The sequence below is a fragment of the Halichoerus grypus genome, chromosome 5, assembly GCF_964656455.1.
Source record: "Halichoerus grypus chromosome 5, mHalGry1.hap1.1, whole genome shotgun sequence".
NCBI classification, from domain to species: domain Eukaryota; kingdom Metazoa; phylum Chordata; class Mammalia; order Carnivora; family Phocidae; genus Halichoerus; species Halichoerus grypus.
The window spans coordinates 44,955,895-44,972,508 of NC_135716.1; the positions used below are offsets into that span (position 1 = coordinate 44,955,895).

At 42.5% G+C, this 16,614-nt stretch overlaps 1 protein-coding gene across 2 annotated transcripts in view; it reads right to left on the reverse strand.

Annotated features, from left to right (window-relative positions):
* DECR1 (2,4-dienoyl-CoA reductase 1) overlaps positions 1-12,499 on the reverse strand; it is a 43,633-nt gene extending 31,134 nt beyond the window's left edge. The window contains exon 1 of one of the 2 annotated variants that reach the window (XM_036105628.2): positions 12,353-12,499. In XM_036105628.2, coding sequence (XP_035961521.1) covers positions 12,353-12,403 — 51 coding nt within the window. In that variant the 5' untranslated portion in view covers positions 12,404-12,499. The remainder of the gene's footprint in view (positions 1-12,352) is intronic. The other variant, XM_036105637.2, reaches the window with a different exon arrangement.
* Positions 12,500-16,614: the final 4,115 nt, after the last annotated feature.

Here is a 16,614-nt window from a genome sequence, read left to right on the forward strand (position 1 = left end):
AATACTGATTTCTCCCACCAAACCAAAAGTGAAGAAATTGATATGCTATTTTAATTCATATTACCTTCTGATAATTCATAGCATATATGCTATTAAAAATTAAATTCAAACCATCTGTTTGCCTAAAAACAAGTTGTTCATTTCAATATTAAGACCCATAGAGATGAACAGACCTCACGGAATCATGTTTTATTCGGTCTCCTACTTCTATAAAGAAGAATCCTGAATAACCTGAAATAGCATTTTGGCCATTTCTTTTTGAGTCATAAAAAGTGGATACAAAATAGACTTTTAAGTTTTCAAATCTTGCTTTGTGTTTTTTCTAGAAATAAGTTGTCTTTTGAAAATAAGTATCTTTCATATCAAAATTTATTTCTCTGGACATCTTTATTTTTTTTATTTTTATTTAAATTCAAGTTAGTTAACATGTAGTGTATTATTAGTTTCAGGGGTAGAATTTAGTGATTCATCAGTTGCATGTAACACCCAGTGCTCTCATTACATCAAGTTCCCTCTGTAATGCCTATCACCCAGTTACCCCAACCCCCCCCCCGCCCACCTCCTCTCCAGCAACCCTCAGTTTGTTCCCTATAGCTGGGTTTCTTATGGTTTGCCTCTCTCTCTGTTTTTATCTTATTTTATTTTTCCTTCCTTTCTGCTATGTTCATCTGTTTTGTTTCTTAAATTCCACATATGAGTGAAATTATACGGTATTTGTCTTTCTCTGGACAGCTTTAAAATTTAAAATTCTTAAAACTCTCTAATGTTTTCGATTTTGGCAAACAAATTTACTTATTAGAAGTTCTAAAATCTCCCCTCCCCCCAAAAAACCCAGCTATCATCTGCCTTCCGCTCCATACTCATGACTCTCCCACATCATATAAACAATATCTTCCTCCTTCATGTGGTCCTAAATGATAGCATCTAAACTAATGAAAAGTGATCATACTTCTAATCCTCAGAATGGCAATTCTTTTAAGAGTCTTGACTGTCTCTTCCCTAGAGGATGAAGACTATATAGCATTGAGATTTAACCTTAAATTACCTAAGTATTTTGACTGGTCTCGAATGCTAGAATAAACACCTACAATAAAGGCAGATTGGTGACCCAAGCCAGATGTTTTGTTAGGCCTGCCCAGTATTTTACAATTTTTGAGCCAATATTTGGATACCGGGAGAATTCAGATAAAAATCAGAAGCTCTACCAACACTCAGGTCCAGCTTCTAATAAGACTGAGTTAATGCCCCCTTGAGACAACGCCTGAGCTCTGACCAGTCCCCACACACACAGGTAAAATGAACCCTTTTCACTGGGCAACCACTGTCATTTATAGGGCCATCCAGAACTTGAGGCATTTGAGCGCGTAACTCCCCGTCTAAATGAAACCCAAGAATCCAATACAAAATAGAAAGGGGAAAAATGATTTTTTTTATACCAATGTAAAAATAATCATTTAATGTTCTAGGTATACTATTAAGAAAACTGAGTTTCAAATCTGTAAAAATCACTATTAACAGACCCTCACACAGAATTTGTGGAGCTAAGGAAGGTAATATTTAAATGACTCTTAGAAATCTTACCATCACTGTCACCATTACTAATTGACTGGGCCTCCACATTAAAATCCCATACCTCAAAAACACTGATGTCCATGGGCTGCTGGATTGCTCAGTTGGTTAAGCATTTGCCTTCAGCTCAGGTCATGATCTCGGGATCCTGGGATCGAGCTCCACCTCAGGTTCCCTGTTCAGCAGGGAGTCTGCTTCTCCCTCTCCCTCTGCCCCTCCTCCCCACTCCTGCTCTCTCTTTCTCTCTCTCTCAAATAAATAAATAAACAACAACAACACTGATGTCCTCCAGAGTCAAAAATACAAAAATTAAGCTCTTTAGCCTGACATTCAAGCTGGACAACATGGCTTCAACCTACCTTCCTGGCCCTACTTCTAACCAGTTCCACCACTTAGAGGTATACTCCAACGCCCACCAACCCCGCAGCACTCCTGAAACTTGCCAAAACTTTCTTCTGGCCTTTGCTCCTGATTTATCATCTGCCTGAACTCCCCCCACTTTATTTGTCAACCTAGCAGAACCAGCCTTCAAAACCAAGCCAAAGTGTCAAAAACTGTTGACACTTTTGAACATGTGTCTCTGTTAAAAATGGGCCAAATGAATCCCTCCCTCCATCAGGATATCAGTTTTCTGCACCAGACTGTGAGCACCCAGGAAGACAGAACAGTCTCCATTCATTACTATAATAGGGTTTCTAACACCAATTAGACATTCAGTAAATGCTTGTTTCATTCACTGTAACCTGACTGGCCAGACTCCAATGCCATCAAAAGTACATGAGTGCAGACAAGTAGAGTCTTATGGAGCTATGGCTACAAATCCAGCTCTCTGCTGCTTGTTTCATCAAGTTGAAATACTCACTTCCAATGACTCTAAATTATGCCATCTTAAAAATTAGTTTAACCCCCCAAAATCCAAATCTATTGATACATGAATATTAACAAGTTATTTGCAAATAGAAAAACTGGGCAAAGGCCTTAAAAAGATAGTCCACATGCAAAAAATACAACCATATTTGTAACTGGGTGAATGTAATTAAACAAAGAAGATATCATTTTTCTCTCACAAGATTGGTAAGGTTCAAAATTTCATAATACATAGTACAAAAAATAGCTTATTAAAGTCACTCTTAAAATCTGTTGATAGGAGTTGGGGCAACTTCTTTGGAGGCCAATTTGGTAACATATCAAAATATTATCTAAAATATACACACCCTTTAACCCAGCAACTCCACATTTAGGAATTAATCCAACAGATACACTCATTCTTTGGGTGGGAGGGAAAAGCTATGTTCAAAGATATGCACTAAGATGAAAATGAAATTAATAATTCTATTCACAATCACATCAATGGGAATAAAATGCCTATTAATAAATGTAATAGAAGTACAAAATTTATAAATTAAAAACTATAAAACATCATAAGAGATTAAAGAGGACCTAAATAAATAAAAAGACACCCTGTGTTCATGGATTGGAAAACTTAATTTTGTTAAAATGACAATACTCCCCAAATTGATTTACAGATTCAATGCAATTCCTATCAAAATCCCAGTTGGCTTTTTGCAAAAGTTGACGAGCATATCTCAAAATTCACTTTTAGGGACTCAGAAATGCAAAGGATACAGAATAGTCAAACATATAATATATGAAAGCATTGTTTGTAATCAAAAAGACTAGAAAACAATCTATCACCATTTCAATAGCAGATATAACCAACCAATTAGGGCACATCCATATAACAAAATACTGTGTATCTTTTAATAGAATATATTCTATTCTAATAACAATATATGGTTATTCAATCACTCAACAAATATTTGTTGAATACCAGCAATGCAAGGCATTACATGTTAAGGAAAATAATCCAACGTAGGGAAATATATATAAAATGTTCCCGTTTGTATGGTGTCTCTTAATGAAAATATCTTCATACATATGTTGATATATGAACAAAAATTGTTGGAAGGATCCACAAGAAACTATTCATAGCACTAACCTCTTGGGAGAGAGAGACTTTCTGTACAGTCACTAGATATCCTTTTGTACTGTGTAGTGTTGGATAGGTTCATAAATTAGTTTTTTATTAAAAATAGTTAACATAGGGGCACCTGCGTGTCTCAGTTGGTTGAGTGTCCAACTCTTGGTTTCAGCTCAGGTCATGATCTTGGGGTTGTGGGATCAAGAGCCCAGCATAGGGCTCCCCACTCAGCGGGAGTCTGCTTCCCCTCTGTCCCCCCGCACCCCCCCGTACGCGCTCTCTCTCTCTAAAATAAGCAAATAAATATTTTTAAAAAATAGTTACCACAAAATCAAATCATATATGCAAGCACACAATATAATAAGGGTATAGAGGAAAACAAAGTTACAGCAAGAACACTAGCATATGATCAGTGTTACAAGAATGTTATTTAAAGTGTAAGCACTATATATGCCACACTTAAATGTGAGCTATACTTCTAAGGAAAATGAAACATGACATATCTATTTATTTTTGCGGGGTTTCTAAGTACCTGTTAGTTTAGGTTAACATGAATTTTTTTTTTTTTTTAAGGATTTTACTTATTTATTTGAGAGAGAGAATGACAGACGGAGAGCACGAGAGGGAAGAGAGTCAGAGGGAGAAGCAGACCCCCTGCTGAGCAGGGAGCCCGATATGGGACTCGATCCCGGGACTCCAGGATCATAACCTGAGCTGAAGGCAGTCGCTTAACCAACTGAGCCACCCAGGCGCCCAACATGAATATTTTTTAAGAATAAATTTATCCTGACTCAAATTCACAGGATAAGAGCTTTGCAGACTGGGCCTTGACTGTCATATAAAAATGTCAGCTTGGTAAAGACCTGACAATCTTATTTTTCAAAGGATGACTTTGAAAAATGGGTATTTTTGCATTCCCAATGCAACTCGATAGTCTGTGCACACAGTAAGCCTCCAGTAACTACTCCCCAATGTATTTTGTCCAGTTGTTAGAAGGCACGTCTGTGCCTTGCATGCACTTTTCAATGTCTAGACCACTGCCACTTCAGCACAGCAGAGGTGGCTCTTAGCTGGAAGCATCTGGAAATACAAGAGGGAGCTGGGCAGGATGCTCTACTTGATGCTCCAGCACAGAAACAGTGCTGCAGAATGAAGAATTGTCCCGCCCCCGCATACCAATAGCGATCCTACAGACTGTAAAAGAACTGAGGAGCCCAAACTCTACCCACATCAATGGCTTGCCACAGGCCATGTTGCACTCGAGCTCTCTGCATGTGTGGATTGCTTGAGTACCTCTACCCTCTCCTTCACTTAAAGCAGGGCACTGAACAGAGGCCACTGATATTCTAAGCTTCTGCAGAACACAGATCTCGTTGCCACAGCAACTTGAAGGTAAGGCTGAGCAAATATAAAAGAAAGTGAGCTGGACTCCAAGCTGCAGTGGCTAGGCTGAATTATGCAGTTGTTGCCCGTAGCAAGACAGAAATTACATTTTTAAGTAATGATACACCTTATAGCAATGAACATGAGTCCTTGAAAAAGTAGTTGCTCTGAGCTTCAGGGTATATTTCCCATTTTTATTACAGTTCTTACCTGCCTGCAGTTAGATGTGGACCAAACAGATGCTTCACGAATACTTCCCAATAAAGGGAGATGAAATCAAGGAGATAAATTAGCAGGCAGTTTGAAATTTTGAACCGGGTTCTTCACTCCTGCTTACCTCTCATTTGAGTAACCTCATTGATGCCCATCACATTAGTCATAACTAACATGACTATCTTTTCTGAACCAAAAAAATAACACCCCTGTTCTTAAAAAGGCTTTGTTTTGGTTTGGGAATTTGCATATATGAAAAAATATTAGAGATAAACATATTATGATTTGGTATGGAGTTAACTCATTTATCTATTTCTAACAAGTTTTTAAGGAGCATCTCCTATGCCCTAGGCACTCTTCTAGGAAATGGCAATACAGCAGTGAGCAAAATAGATACAATATTCTACTGTGAGCACCCAGCACAGATTATTTTTGGAGGGTGGGGATAAATTAAACAATATATATACTTAGCATATTAAAAGCTAATACACGCTGTGGGGAAACATATGTGTTTAGAGGGCTACTCTATACTGTTCTGCATGCTATGTTGAGAAGGAATGTAGGAGGCAAGGTTGGAAGCAGGGATGATGCTTCTGTAGCAGGCCAGGCAAGAGGTAATGATGGCTTAGACCTGGATGCCATCATCAGAAGGGGTAGGAAGTTAGCAAATGAAATTACTTGCTGGTAGGAAGGGCCCAGAAAATGAGATAATAAATTATCACTGTACTTAATATTGTCTGGTCCAATTATTTCTTGCCTCAAAGCCAACCTCAGCACATGTTGACCTCTTTCACTAAAGGTGGATAAGAGGCCCCCCACTTTCCTGAAAAGATCAAGCCCATTCAGCTGAGAGAGCCTTCTCCACCTCTCTCCCCTATACCTCAGTATTCTGTTACTCTTTGCATTGCTTTTGTGTTTTAGAAAGTAAGATTTAACTCACAGCTAAAAGGAAACGGAGACCAGTCAGACAGGTGTTGGTCTAGGGTTGAAGTAACGAGGGCAGGAGAAATAAAGACAACACTTCCCACACAAATTTAACATGTAGTCCAGCCTGAATTCAGAAGCCAACCAGCTGGAAGTGGTGAGCAAGAAGGGAGAGTTTACATGGCTACTTGCTGGGTGCTGCTATAAATGACAGGATTGACATGGGAAGAGCCAAGTTGGAGGATTGAAGACAGTGAGTTTTGTATTGGAAACGCCATACCTGCAACACCTGTGGGACATTCAGGTGAACATACCTAACCTGCGGGTGGAAATACAGTTTTGGAGTCCAGAAAATAACTCAGGGCTAAATGTAAATGGCAACATTATTCAATAATTGCGAAAGCCTGCAGTTCTACCACTGATGCAATGCAGTGTGGGTGTTTCCCCAGACTGGAAGGGACCAAAGTATAGTTGTCCCCTTACTCTTAACTTACTTATACTTACCCAGGAATTTCTTTTTTTTTTTATGTTATGTTAATCACCTTACATTACATCATTAGTTTTTGAGGTAGTGTTCCATGATTCATTGTTTGCGTATAACACCCAATGCTCCATGCAGTACGTGCCCTCTTTAATACCCATCACCAGGCTAACCCATCCTCCCACCTCCCTCCCCTCTAGAACCCTCAGTTTGTTTCTCAGAGTCCATGGTCTCTCATGGTTCATCTCCCCCTCCGACTTCCCCCCCTTCATTTTTCCCTTCCTGCTATCCTTTTTTTTTTTTTTTAACATATAATGTATTATTTGTTTCAGAGGTACAGGTCTGTGATTCAACAGTCTTACACAATTCACAGCGCTCACCATAGCACATACCCTCCCCAAGGTCTATCACCCAGTCACCCCATCCCTCCCATCCCCCACCACTCCAGGAAACAAACTGAGGCATTTCTGATTCCAAGGTGAATTATCACCCCAGGGAGAGAACAGCATAGGATAGCTGAGAATGCTAATCATTTTCTGCCTGGAATTTTCTTTAAAACCAAGGGTTGCCAAACCTTGATGGAATGCCTTTTATTATGGGCTGTAGACAACCCTAACTTTAGAAAATCCCTCCTCTTTTGATGTGTTTTATAATGATCTTTGTGGAGATGTACATATTTTTTAATATTGTAAAATTAGCTTTATAGTTTTGGGAGGAAGTTTGTTTTGAAATTTCTTCACATGCATATTTGAGCTCTGAAACCACCATTCATCTATGGGACTCTCTCTTAGTGACTCCTTCAAGGCCTCTTTCTCTTCACCTGATACATCCAATTCATCTCCAGTCCCACATATTTTACCTCCCAGTCAGTATCTTTCCTCTCTATCCACCGCTTGACTTCAAAGGTCCGTATCTCCTGTCACCCACAAATACAGAGGTCATACTTTATGTCATCTCTTGTCTCTGGCCTCGTCTCCTCTCTCCAACCTGTCTGTGATGCTGCCCTCCAGAATACTGCAAACCTGCTCATGCTACTTTTCACCTTAAGATCGATCTATAGCTCCCTGGTAGCTGCATAAAGTCGATTCCTTAGCTTCACACAGCATGTCAAGTCCTTGTGACTTGACTCTTGTCCATCTCTCCAGCCTCTTTTCCCTCTTCTTTACCCCCTTGAAATCTGCACTCAGGAAAACAAAATACACAGGGTTCCCCAAACAAAAACTGTTTCCTACCTCCCTATCTATACCAAATCGATCCCCACATCACTCAACATTCATCATTCAAAGGTAGTTCTAAGAGTTCCGATGCCTTCCCTAACACTCCCAGACAGAATTAAAATTCTTATCTCCATCCCTGTAACCAGTTCCCCCTGGTAAGTGCCCTCTCTCAGTGGCATGGCCCTTAGCTCAAGGGCCACAGACAGAAATCTGGGCTCCATTTCATAGAGTACATCCAAACCACAAAGTCCAATTTGTCTTAGTCCTAAATAGCTCTAATGCTGCCCTTAATGCAGACTCCTATCACTTCTGTTTGACTTCCCGTCTCCCTATCTCAAGTCTTACCTGATAATATTACTTCCCTGCTCACAATTGTGATGGTGCTATATCACCTCAATATGGCCCAATCTTCCTAATTGCCAAGGCCTCTCAATTTACCTCCTAAATATCACTTGACTTTGAGTTTCTCTGCATCTACAGCCATTCCCTATCTGAGGCCACCATGGAGAGAGGAGTACCCAGATTTGACTACATGCCTGTTTTTACCCCCACTCCCATGCTGTCAGGATAAAGCTCTCACTCTTTAATGTGGCCCACTGGCTGCTCATTAGCTTCTGCTCATTAGCCTCTCCCCACCTGCCTCCCTACTCTCTACCTATACACTTTAGCCTGGCCCTTCACACAAGCCACTCTCCCACCTAGTACTTTCTCATATTCCTCCCCTTAGCTAACTCCTATTCATCCTTCAGGTCTCAGCCTAGATGTGTACCCCAAAATATATTCCATAAAAATTGTACACTCCTCCCACTGGGAGTGGGAAATGCTTCTTCCCCAATCCTGACGTTTCCTTCCCAGAGGGCTCAGTTAGTGTAACTCCGGGCTTCTTTCCACACCCTTAGTTTCCTGGTCTCCAGAGATAGTTTATCTGACTGGTACATTTTAAGAGAATAATTGGGCACGAGTAGGCCTTAAGCCTTCCTCCTCCAGAGTTAGCTGCCCTCAGAGAGCAATTCTACTGTCCTTCTGAGGCAGCAAGTCAGCCTAATTCAGGAAGTCCAGTTAACAGGGCCAGTTGGCTTTCACATGGAATGGTAATAAGTGATACTTTGGCCTCTATCTTTACTCTTTGTTTTCCAAACTGGAGAAGAGAGATGCTTTATTTTTGGACCTCTTCTGAGATCAAGAACACTCATCATAATACTTACCATATTATACCATAATGTCATTCTATTATAAGCTTCCTGAGAGCAGGAAATCAGCTCTTTCTCATCCTCATATCCCTAGTACCCTGCCTAGCACATAGTAAATGCCCAATTTGCCATATGAGTGAGTGAAGCCCACCATGCCCTGACCCCAGCAACCTCTCCAGTCTCATCTCCATTGCACTCTTCTCTGACCCTGTATTTTAAACTCCACAATACTAAGCCACTTTTTTTTTTTTTTTAGAAATAGGCTATGCTCCCTCACTTCTTGATATATGCTATTCCTTAGGTCTAGATCACATTTGAGGCCCCATATATTCCAACTCCTCCTTTAAAAGTCAGCCCTGGAAGCCACCTCCTCCATGAAGCCTTCCCTGCCTCCTCCAGGCACACACCATTTTGTTCATATATGCATTCTAACATACCTCTGCATTTTCAGTCTACTCATACCCTGATGACCTACTAGACTACCGTTTTCAGACATTTATATATTCTATAAAGCAAAGCAAGAAATACACTTTATATTGCAACACAGTACACACATTCATTCATGTAACAGGTATTTATTACATGTTTACTCTATGCTAGGCACTCTTCTAGGCCTAGAAATACAGCAGTGAACAAAGAGGATATAAATCCTTGCCTCCAAGAAGCTTATATTCTGGAATTTTAGGTTGGGTACAGAAAGATTTCTTAAGCTTTTCAGATAGGAAAGCTCAGAAAGAAAGAAAACTCAAAACACACATGGAAAAAAAAAATCCACTGGCCTTCCATTTTTCCCTGACAATATTCAGTGTTAGAAGACAATGAAAACTGGGCGCCTGAGTGGCTCAGTTAAGCGTCTGCCTTTGGCTCAGGTCATGATCCCAGGGTCCTGGGATCGAGTCCCACATCGGGCTCCCTGGTAGGCGGGGAGCCTGCTTCTCCCTCTGCCTCTGCCTCTCTCTCTCTCTCTCTCTCTGACTCTCATGAATAAATAAATAAAACATTAAAAAAAAAACTTTAAAAAAAAGAAGACAATGAAAACAATGTTGATTCAGTTCTAAGGGGAAAATAAACATAATACATCCAAGCAAAATTATGCCCCCATCCTTTTTACCAGCACCCATCCTTTTTACCAGCACAGACACCTCGAATGTTGTTCACCAAATGTCAAGACTGGTTATTTCTGGGTGGCCAGTTTAGGGTCTTGTGTTACTTTTTTTTTAACTATATTACCTGAATTCATATTAGTCAGATATCATTTTTATAAAAATCCTAAAGTTATGACTCTTGATAAAAACAAAAGGAAAGGAAGTATGGCAGTGTGCATCACAGACATCTAATAATTAATCCACAAAAGGAAGAATGGTAAATTAAAAAAAAAACAAACAGGTTTCTTTCTTAAAATCATTTTGCTCCACAAAATTGATTTCCATGTCCACTCATGATTATCCATAGCTTGAAAAATATATATGAGGCTTAATGATGGTACAGGTACCTTTTCAACCAAGTATCTCCAAAGAATGCCCAACATTTAATAGGCACTTAATTAGCATTTCCTGATAAACCACTTAATGTGTACACATTTTCCTGAGAGCAACTTGAGAGCAGAGGTCATTTTTTTTTTCCATCTTTGCAACCCCAGGGCCGGGCACAGAGCCAGTTCTGCAAACTGTTTTATAATGATCTTTGTGGAGATCAAAATAAATGTTTGTTGCACTGAATTGAGGCCTACTAGCTAAACAGCACAATTTTAATATAACACTTCATAAATACAACGTTTAACAAATGAAACATTTCTCTTGGTTCTTGGTAACAAAAATACTCAAATTAGGAGTTTTAATTGTAATAACTAGTATTTGAGCACAAAAACATGATGTTCCCTGGAACAACCTCCCACTTCACAGATGTAAAAATGCTTCTCCCAGGAATTCAAACCCAAGGCTGCATGTGCCAGGAAAACAAACCACACCAAAAGGCGCCTTTGCTGGCTCTGAACCCTGAACCTCAAAATTTGTTTTTCTTAAGGAAAAGAATTTCAAAATTGACAGATTACAGTTAATTTTTAAATGAGTTCATTTTCTCCCTCTCATACTCTATTGTCTAATAGTGTCAGAAGAGTTGGGATATGGTCTGTGTGACCTTATTACTACAGTCCTAATGATTTGTTGGGGGTTGGGGGAGACGATGACCTCTGAAGGCTCTTGTCTACCTCACAGAGCTGTTGTACACAGAGAAAGTTCGAGAAGAGGCCAGAAAACACAGGCTTCTTTCACAATGGCTTATAACCAAAATCTTTACAGGAAAACGGTATCAACAAAACCTTAGTGTTGAACAAATACCACTTTTTAAAAGAAAGTTCTCTTACTTGAGAGACTTAACCATTACTATTTTCTCATGTTCACATTTGGAACTGCTGTCTCCAGTTTTCAAAAAAGAACACCATGGCTGCCCATTCTGTTGGACTTAAAAAAGGTTTTTTTCATGGCTGGCAGAATAATTTCTACCTGGCTAAGGAAATTGAACTTTTTGGTTTAGTTTATTAAGATTTTTTAATTTGCTTGGGGGAAGGGACTGTCTTGGCTATTACTGCTTTTTTCTATATCTTCCTTTCTCTTTCCTTATCCTCTCCAGCTGTCTTCACTTGCATTTTTTATTTGGACTCTGGGTCCAGTGGACATACATAAGTTGACAAAACAAAAAGTTGTCTCTCCCAAAGCATGGGGGAGATAGAGGTGGAAGCCAGCCTAAGACACAACTCTCCCAGCTTTATCTCTAGGAAGGGGAGTCTGGACAGCTGGGTTTGGGTTTTTTTCTTTTTATAAAAATGTTTAAGTGAATATGTTTGTATTATATGTTTAATTTGCACAACTAACGCATGAATGGATTTTCCTCATAAAACAAGGACTCATATAAGGCCAGTGCTCCCTGGGACCCCACTCTCACCCCAGTTCCTCTCCCATCCCTCAAAGGCCCAACGTGTGCAGTGTCCTCCAGTCTTTCTACCTATTTACACACAATTTTGAAGCTTCCAGGGACATGAAAACTTTGAGAGCCACACCATGCACTTCACACACACTTTCTCTGACAGCAGAACGTGACTTCGCTCCTTCACAATTTTGAAGCTTCCAGGGACATGAAAACTTTGAGAGCCACACCATGCACTTCACACACACTTTCTCTGACAGCAGAACGTGACTTCGCTCCTTCTTAACACCAACCCCCCGGCTCCCACTCCCCCCGCGCGTCCCCGCGCCCCGGAATCCCCTGTCCTGGCTCCCCGCATCCCGGGGTCCGAATCCTTGCTGTGCGCGCCCCCGGCCGCCGTCCCGGAGACCCGTACGGGCAGGGCGCTCGCTGGGGGCGAGCCGGGCCCTCAGTCCCTCCAGCGTCGCCTTACCCGCCGAGGACCGTGACCCCGAACAAGGAAGACCTGGCCTAGCAGCGCCATCTTCGACCTCCAGGACTTGGTCTGGAAACCCGCAAGGCTCAGGGGGCGGGGCCGGGGTACGGAGCAAGGGCGGGCCGGGGCCGGGGCCGGGGCCGGGCCAGGCCGGGCCGGGGAGCGGGGGCGGGGCCGGAGCCAGGGCTGGGGCCGATCAGGGGCGCGATCGGGTCTCCGAGGCTGAGACCGGTGCTCACGCGGGGGCAGATCGGGGGCGCGATCGGAGCCGGGCAGGGGCAGGTGGGGGGGGGCGCGGAAAGGGGAGCGGGGGCGGGGGGCGGGATCGGGGCCGGGGCCTAGCGGCGGGATCGGGGCCGGGGCCGAGCGGGCGCGGAAAGCTTGGCCCGGCCAGGCGGGCGCGAGGAGGGGGGGGCGGAAGGGGGAGCAGGGGGCGGGGCCAGAGCGGAGGCGGGGCCGGGGCTGGAGCCGGGAGAGGGGAGCTGGGGTGGCCCGGGGCTGGAGCGGGGAGAGGGGAGCCGGCGCGGGTCTACGTGACTGCGACGCCCCGCGCCCCCTACCTCTAGTCTAATTCGTGGTTGGTGTGGCGCTGAATCATACATCATCAGAGTAGTAACATCTTGGATTTAAAACTCAGCCTCCGTTGTCCAGGGGCGAAGCGCTTGAAATCTAACAAAAGGTGCAGCTTCTGGGCGTCTTTGACTTTCCGCTGGACGCGCTGCCCCCTATCGCCGAGAGGCGGCTGGGCTTTGACCTAGGGTCCCACTTTTGCTTTTCTCGCAAAGGGAGTAATACACAGGTTAGAAGCCAAGGCGTACCTTTAGTACGTCATTCTCCATCTTAGTGTCATGTACCTGTTGACATGCTGCATAAACTCAGATCACATTTTCTTCCTCACTTCTAAAATGTGACTTTTCATACCTGACACAGCATTATTGTGACGATTGAAAGAGGATGGATGTGAAGCCCCAAGCTCAGGCTGATGGTAGGTGACACTGAGAATTTACAAAGTGGTGAGAAAGAAAAACAAAAAGCAGACATTCAGAACCTGGCCTGGCACTCACAGGTAGTCCATGCTAATCTCCTTTTAAATATAAACCATCTCACAGAATACCAACCTCACAACTTGACTCCGAGATCAGAAGGTGAGACAAAGCAAGCCAACTTTATAACTTTGTCTAAGCACAAAGAGAAGATCACGGTTGTTACCCACCAAAATACCTAACAACCTGTCTCTTGGCTAAAATCAGTGACTATTTCTTTACCAATTACAGCGTTTACCTCATTCTAGTATCCCCTCACTCCAGATAAGATTTACTGAGATCTTCCTTCATAGAATTGCCCTTGCTTTCTGACAGCATCCAACCTAGGGTGAACCGCCTACTTCCTTAGACCCTCTCTTTAATCATCCAACCAAAGTCCAAATCCTATAACAGGTTCTTTCTAACACCCTTTTACTTAGACACACCATGGTAAACCATGGTGTCCTTCCTTGCTGCAAAAAATAATGAACCCAATTTGTTTGATCGTAGGTGTGTCCCTGGTGGACTCTGGCTGGAGGGCATTGACAGTGCCCTTACAGTATTAACTTATCGTCTCACCTTAGGTCCCCCCAAAGCAGATCAGGGAACAAGGATCCAGTGCGAGTGACTCATTTGGGAACTTTGGGAATCACCAGTAGGGAAGAGAGGCAGGCAATACAGGGTAAGTTATTCAGCTAGCTGACACTGTGGGCAATTAGAGCTAACACCACAGAGGAAACTCTGGGAGAAGATGGAGAAAACATGCTGCTATGGACTGAATAGTCATAGTTTGAAGCCCTAACCCTCAAGGTGATGGTATTAGGAGGTGGGGCCTTTGGGAAGTGATTAGATGAGTGCCCTTATAAAAGAGATCCCAGAGAGCTAGCTCATCCCTTCCAACATGTGAGGATGCAAGGAAAAGTGGGCAGTCTGCAACCAAGAAGAGGGCTCTCACCAGAACTTGACCATGCTAGCATCAGACTTCCTGCTTCTGCAACTGCGAGCAATAAATTTCTGCTGATTATGAGTCACCCAGTCTATGGTATTTTGTTATAGCAGCCTGAATGGACTAACAGACTTGCCTCAGAGAAATCTCACCTGAGAAATGAGGGAGCTGGAGTGTTTACACACCACTCCTTTTCCAATGGCTGAGGGCTGCTAGGTGTAGGTGTTGATTCTCCAGACCTTCTCTCCTGTGGACTTGGCATCAGGGCTTCGGTGAAAGATCTCAAGAAAAGAAATGCAGGCACTGTAGTTGGTATACATGCTGCCTTGAAGTGGTAAGGCCCAAGGGATCTAAGAATGGGATGCCACATTATCAACCACCCTCATTTAATTCTCACAACCCTATAAGGCTTATTATTCTTTTCCCTATTTCCCAGAGGCATAAACCAGAGTAGGTGAGGAACTTGCCTCAAGCTCCACAGCCTTTAAGTGGTAGGGCTGGGATGGGATTCCAGCAGTCCAGCCCTAGAGCCTGTGCTCTTTACCACTGTATTTTTTTTTCCTGTTAGAATGTAACAAATTACCACCACCTTAGCTATAACAAAAATATGTCCTCATTTGTTGATGTTTGACTGCTGGTAGCTTTTAAGCCTCATCCCTCCCTTTCTCATATGTCTTGGGTCAGCTGGGCAAGTGAACAGAAAAGCCCAGATACTCTCTCCTTCGGCACTGCAGTCAAGCCCCTTCTCACACATGGATACCCACACTCTGACCCCTAACCAGCCCCTAACCACAATAAAACCCCCCAAGCCATTCTTTTTTCCTTACTGTATTAATTTTCCAGGGCTGCCACAGTAAAGAAGCACAGACTCCGTGGCTCAACCAACAGAAATTTTTTTTTTTTTTTTACAATTCTGGAGACTAGAAATCTGATATCCAGATGTTGGTGGGATTGGTTTCCTCTGAAGCCTCTCTCCTTGGCTCATGGATGGTGCCTTCTTACACGGTCTCCACATGGTTTTCTTTCTTTACATTTCTATGTCCAAATTTCCCCTTCTTATAAGGACACCAGTCATATTGGATTAGGGGCCACCATAATGACCTCATTTTAACTTTATTATCTCTTTAAAGCCCTATCTCTAAAATAGATGATTTGATCTATTTCTCAAATTCTAAGGTATTGGGGGTTAGGACTTCAACATATGAATTTGAAGGGGACACAATTGAGCCCATAATACTTGCTCTCTCAAACCATTTTTAGATCAGCTCAGGAGGCCTGCTCTGTCCTCCCAAATAGTCTCACTACATAAATAATAAACATTTTTATATTCTCATGGTGTGTGGGTGTGTGTGTGGCATCATTAGTCTTGACATCCGAACTAAATTTGGGTGGGAATCTATCTTGTTTCCACAGAGATATTACAGCATTAGTGTCTTAAAATGATACATATTCATTATGTCACATTTTCTATGGGTCAGAAATCCAGATATGGTCATAGATAGTCCTACACAGACTCTAGGACTATCCAGGTATGCTCAGGCTCTCAAAAGACTGCCATCAAGTTGTCAACTAGGCCATGTTTTCATCTGGAGACTCACCTGGAGAAGAATCTGCTTCCAAGTTCATTCAGGTTGTTGGCAGAATTCATTTCCTTGTGCCCGTATGACTGAGGCCCGCAGCTTTTGCTGACTGTTGGCTGGAGGCAACCCTCAGCTTCCACAGGTCACTTATAATTTTTTCTATATGAGCTTCCTCAGGGTGACTGCTTATTTTATCAAGCTTGCAAGGAGAATCTCTCATCTCAGAGAGGCTCCAGTCCCTCTTTTAAGGATAACCACCTGATTAAGTGAGGCCCTCCCAGAATAATCGTAATATCCTTTGATGAACTAAAAATCAGCTGATTTAGGGCCTTACTTACATCTGCAAAATCCCTTCACCTTTGCCATATTCTGTAGGCTAGAATCAAGTCACAGGTCCCATCTGTATTCAAAGGGAGGGGATCATAACTGAGGAGAATACCAGGTGGTAGGGATTATGGGGACCTCTTAAAATTTTGCCTACCACAACCACTATGCTATACATGGGAAGGAGAGGTGATTGGACACATTTTAGGTAGACCCACACTTTACCACCAGTCAGAGGAGAAGAGCCGTGAAATATACTCAGGCAGGGAAGACACTGGGTACTTGGCTTAACTGATTATGCACCAAGCTTGGTACACATTGGCAGAGGGCTGGACTTCAAGAGAACAAGCCAGTGAGGGAAAAAATAACCACTGTGAACTGAATACC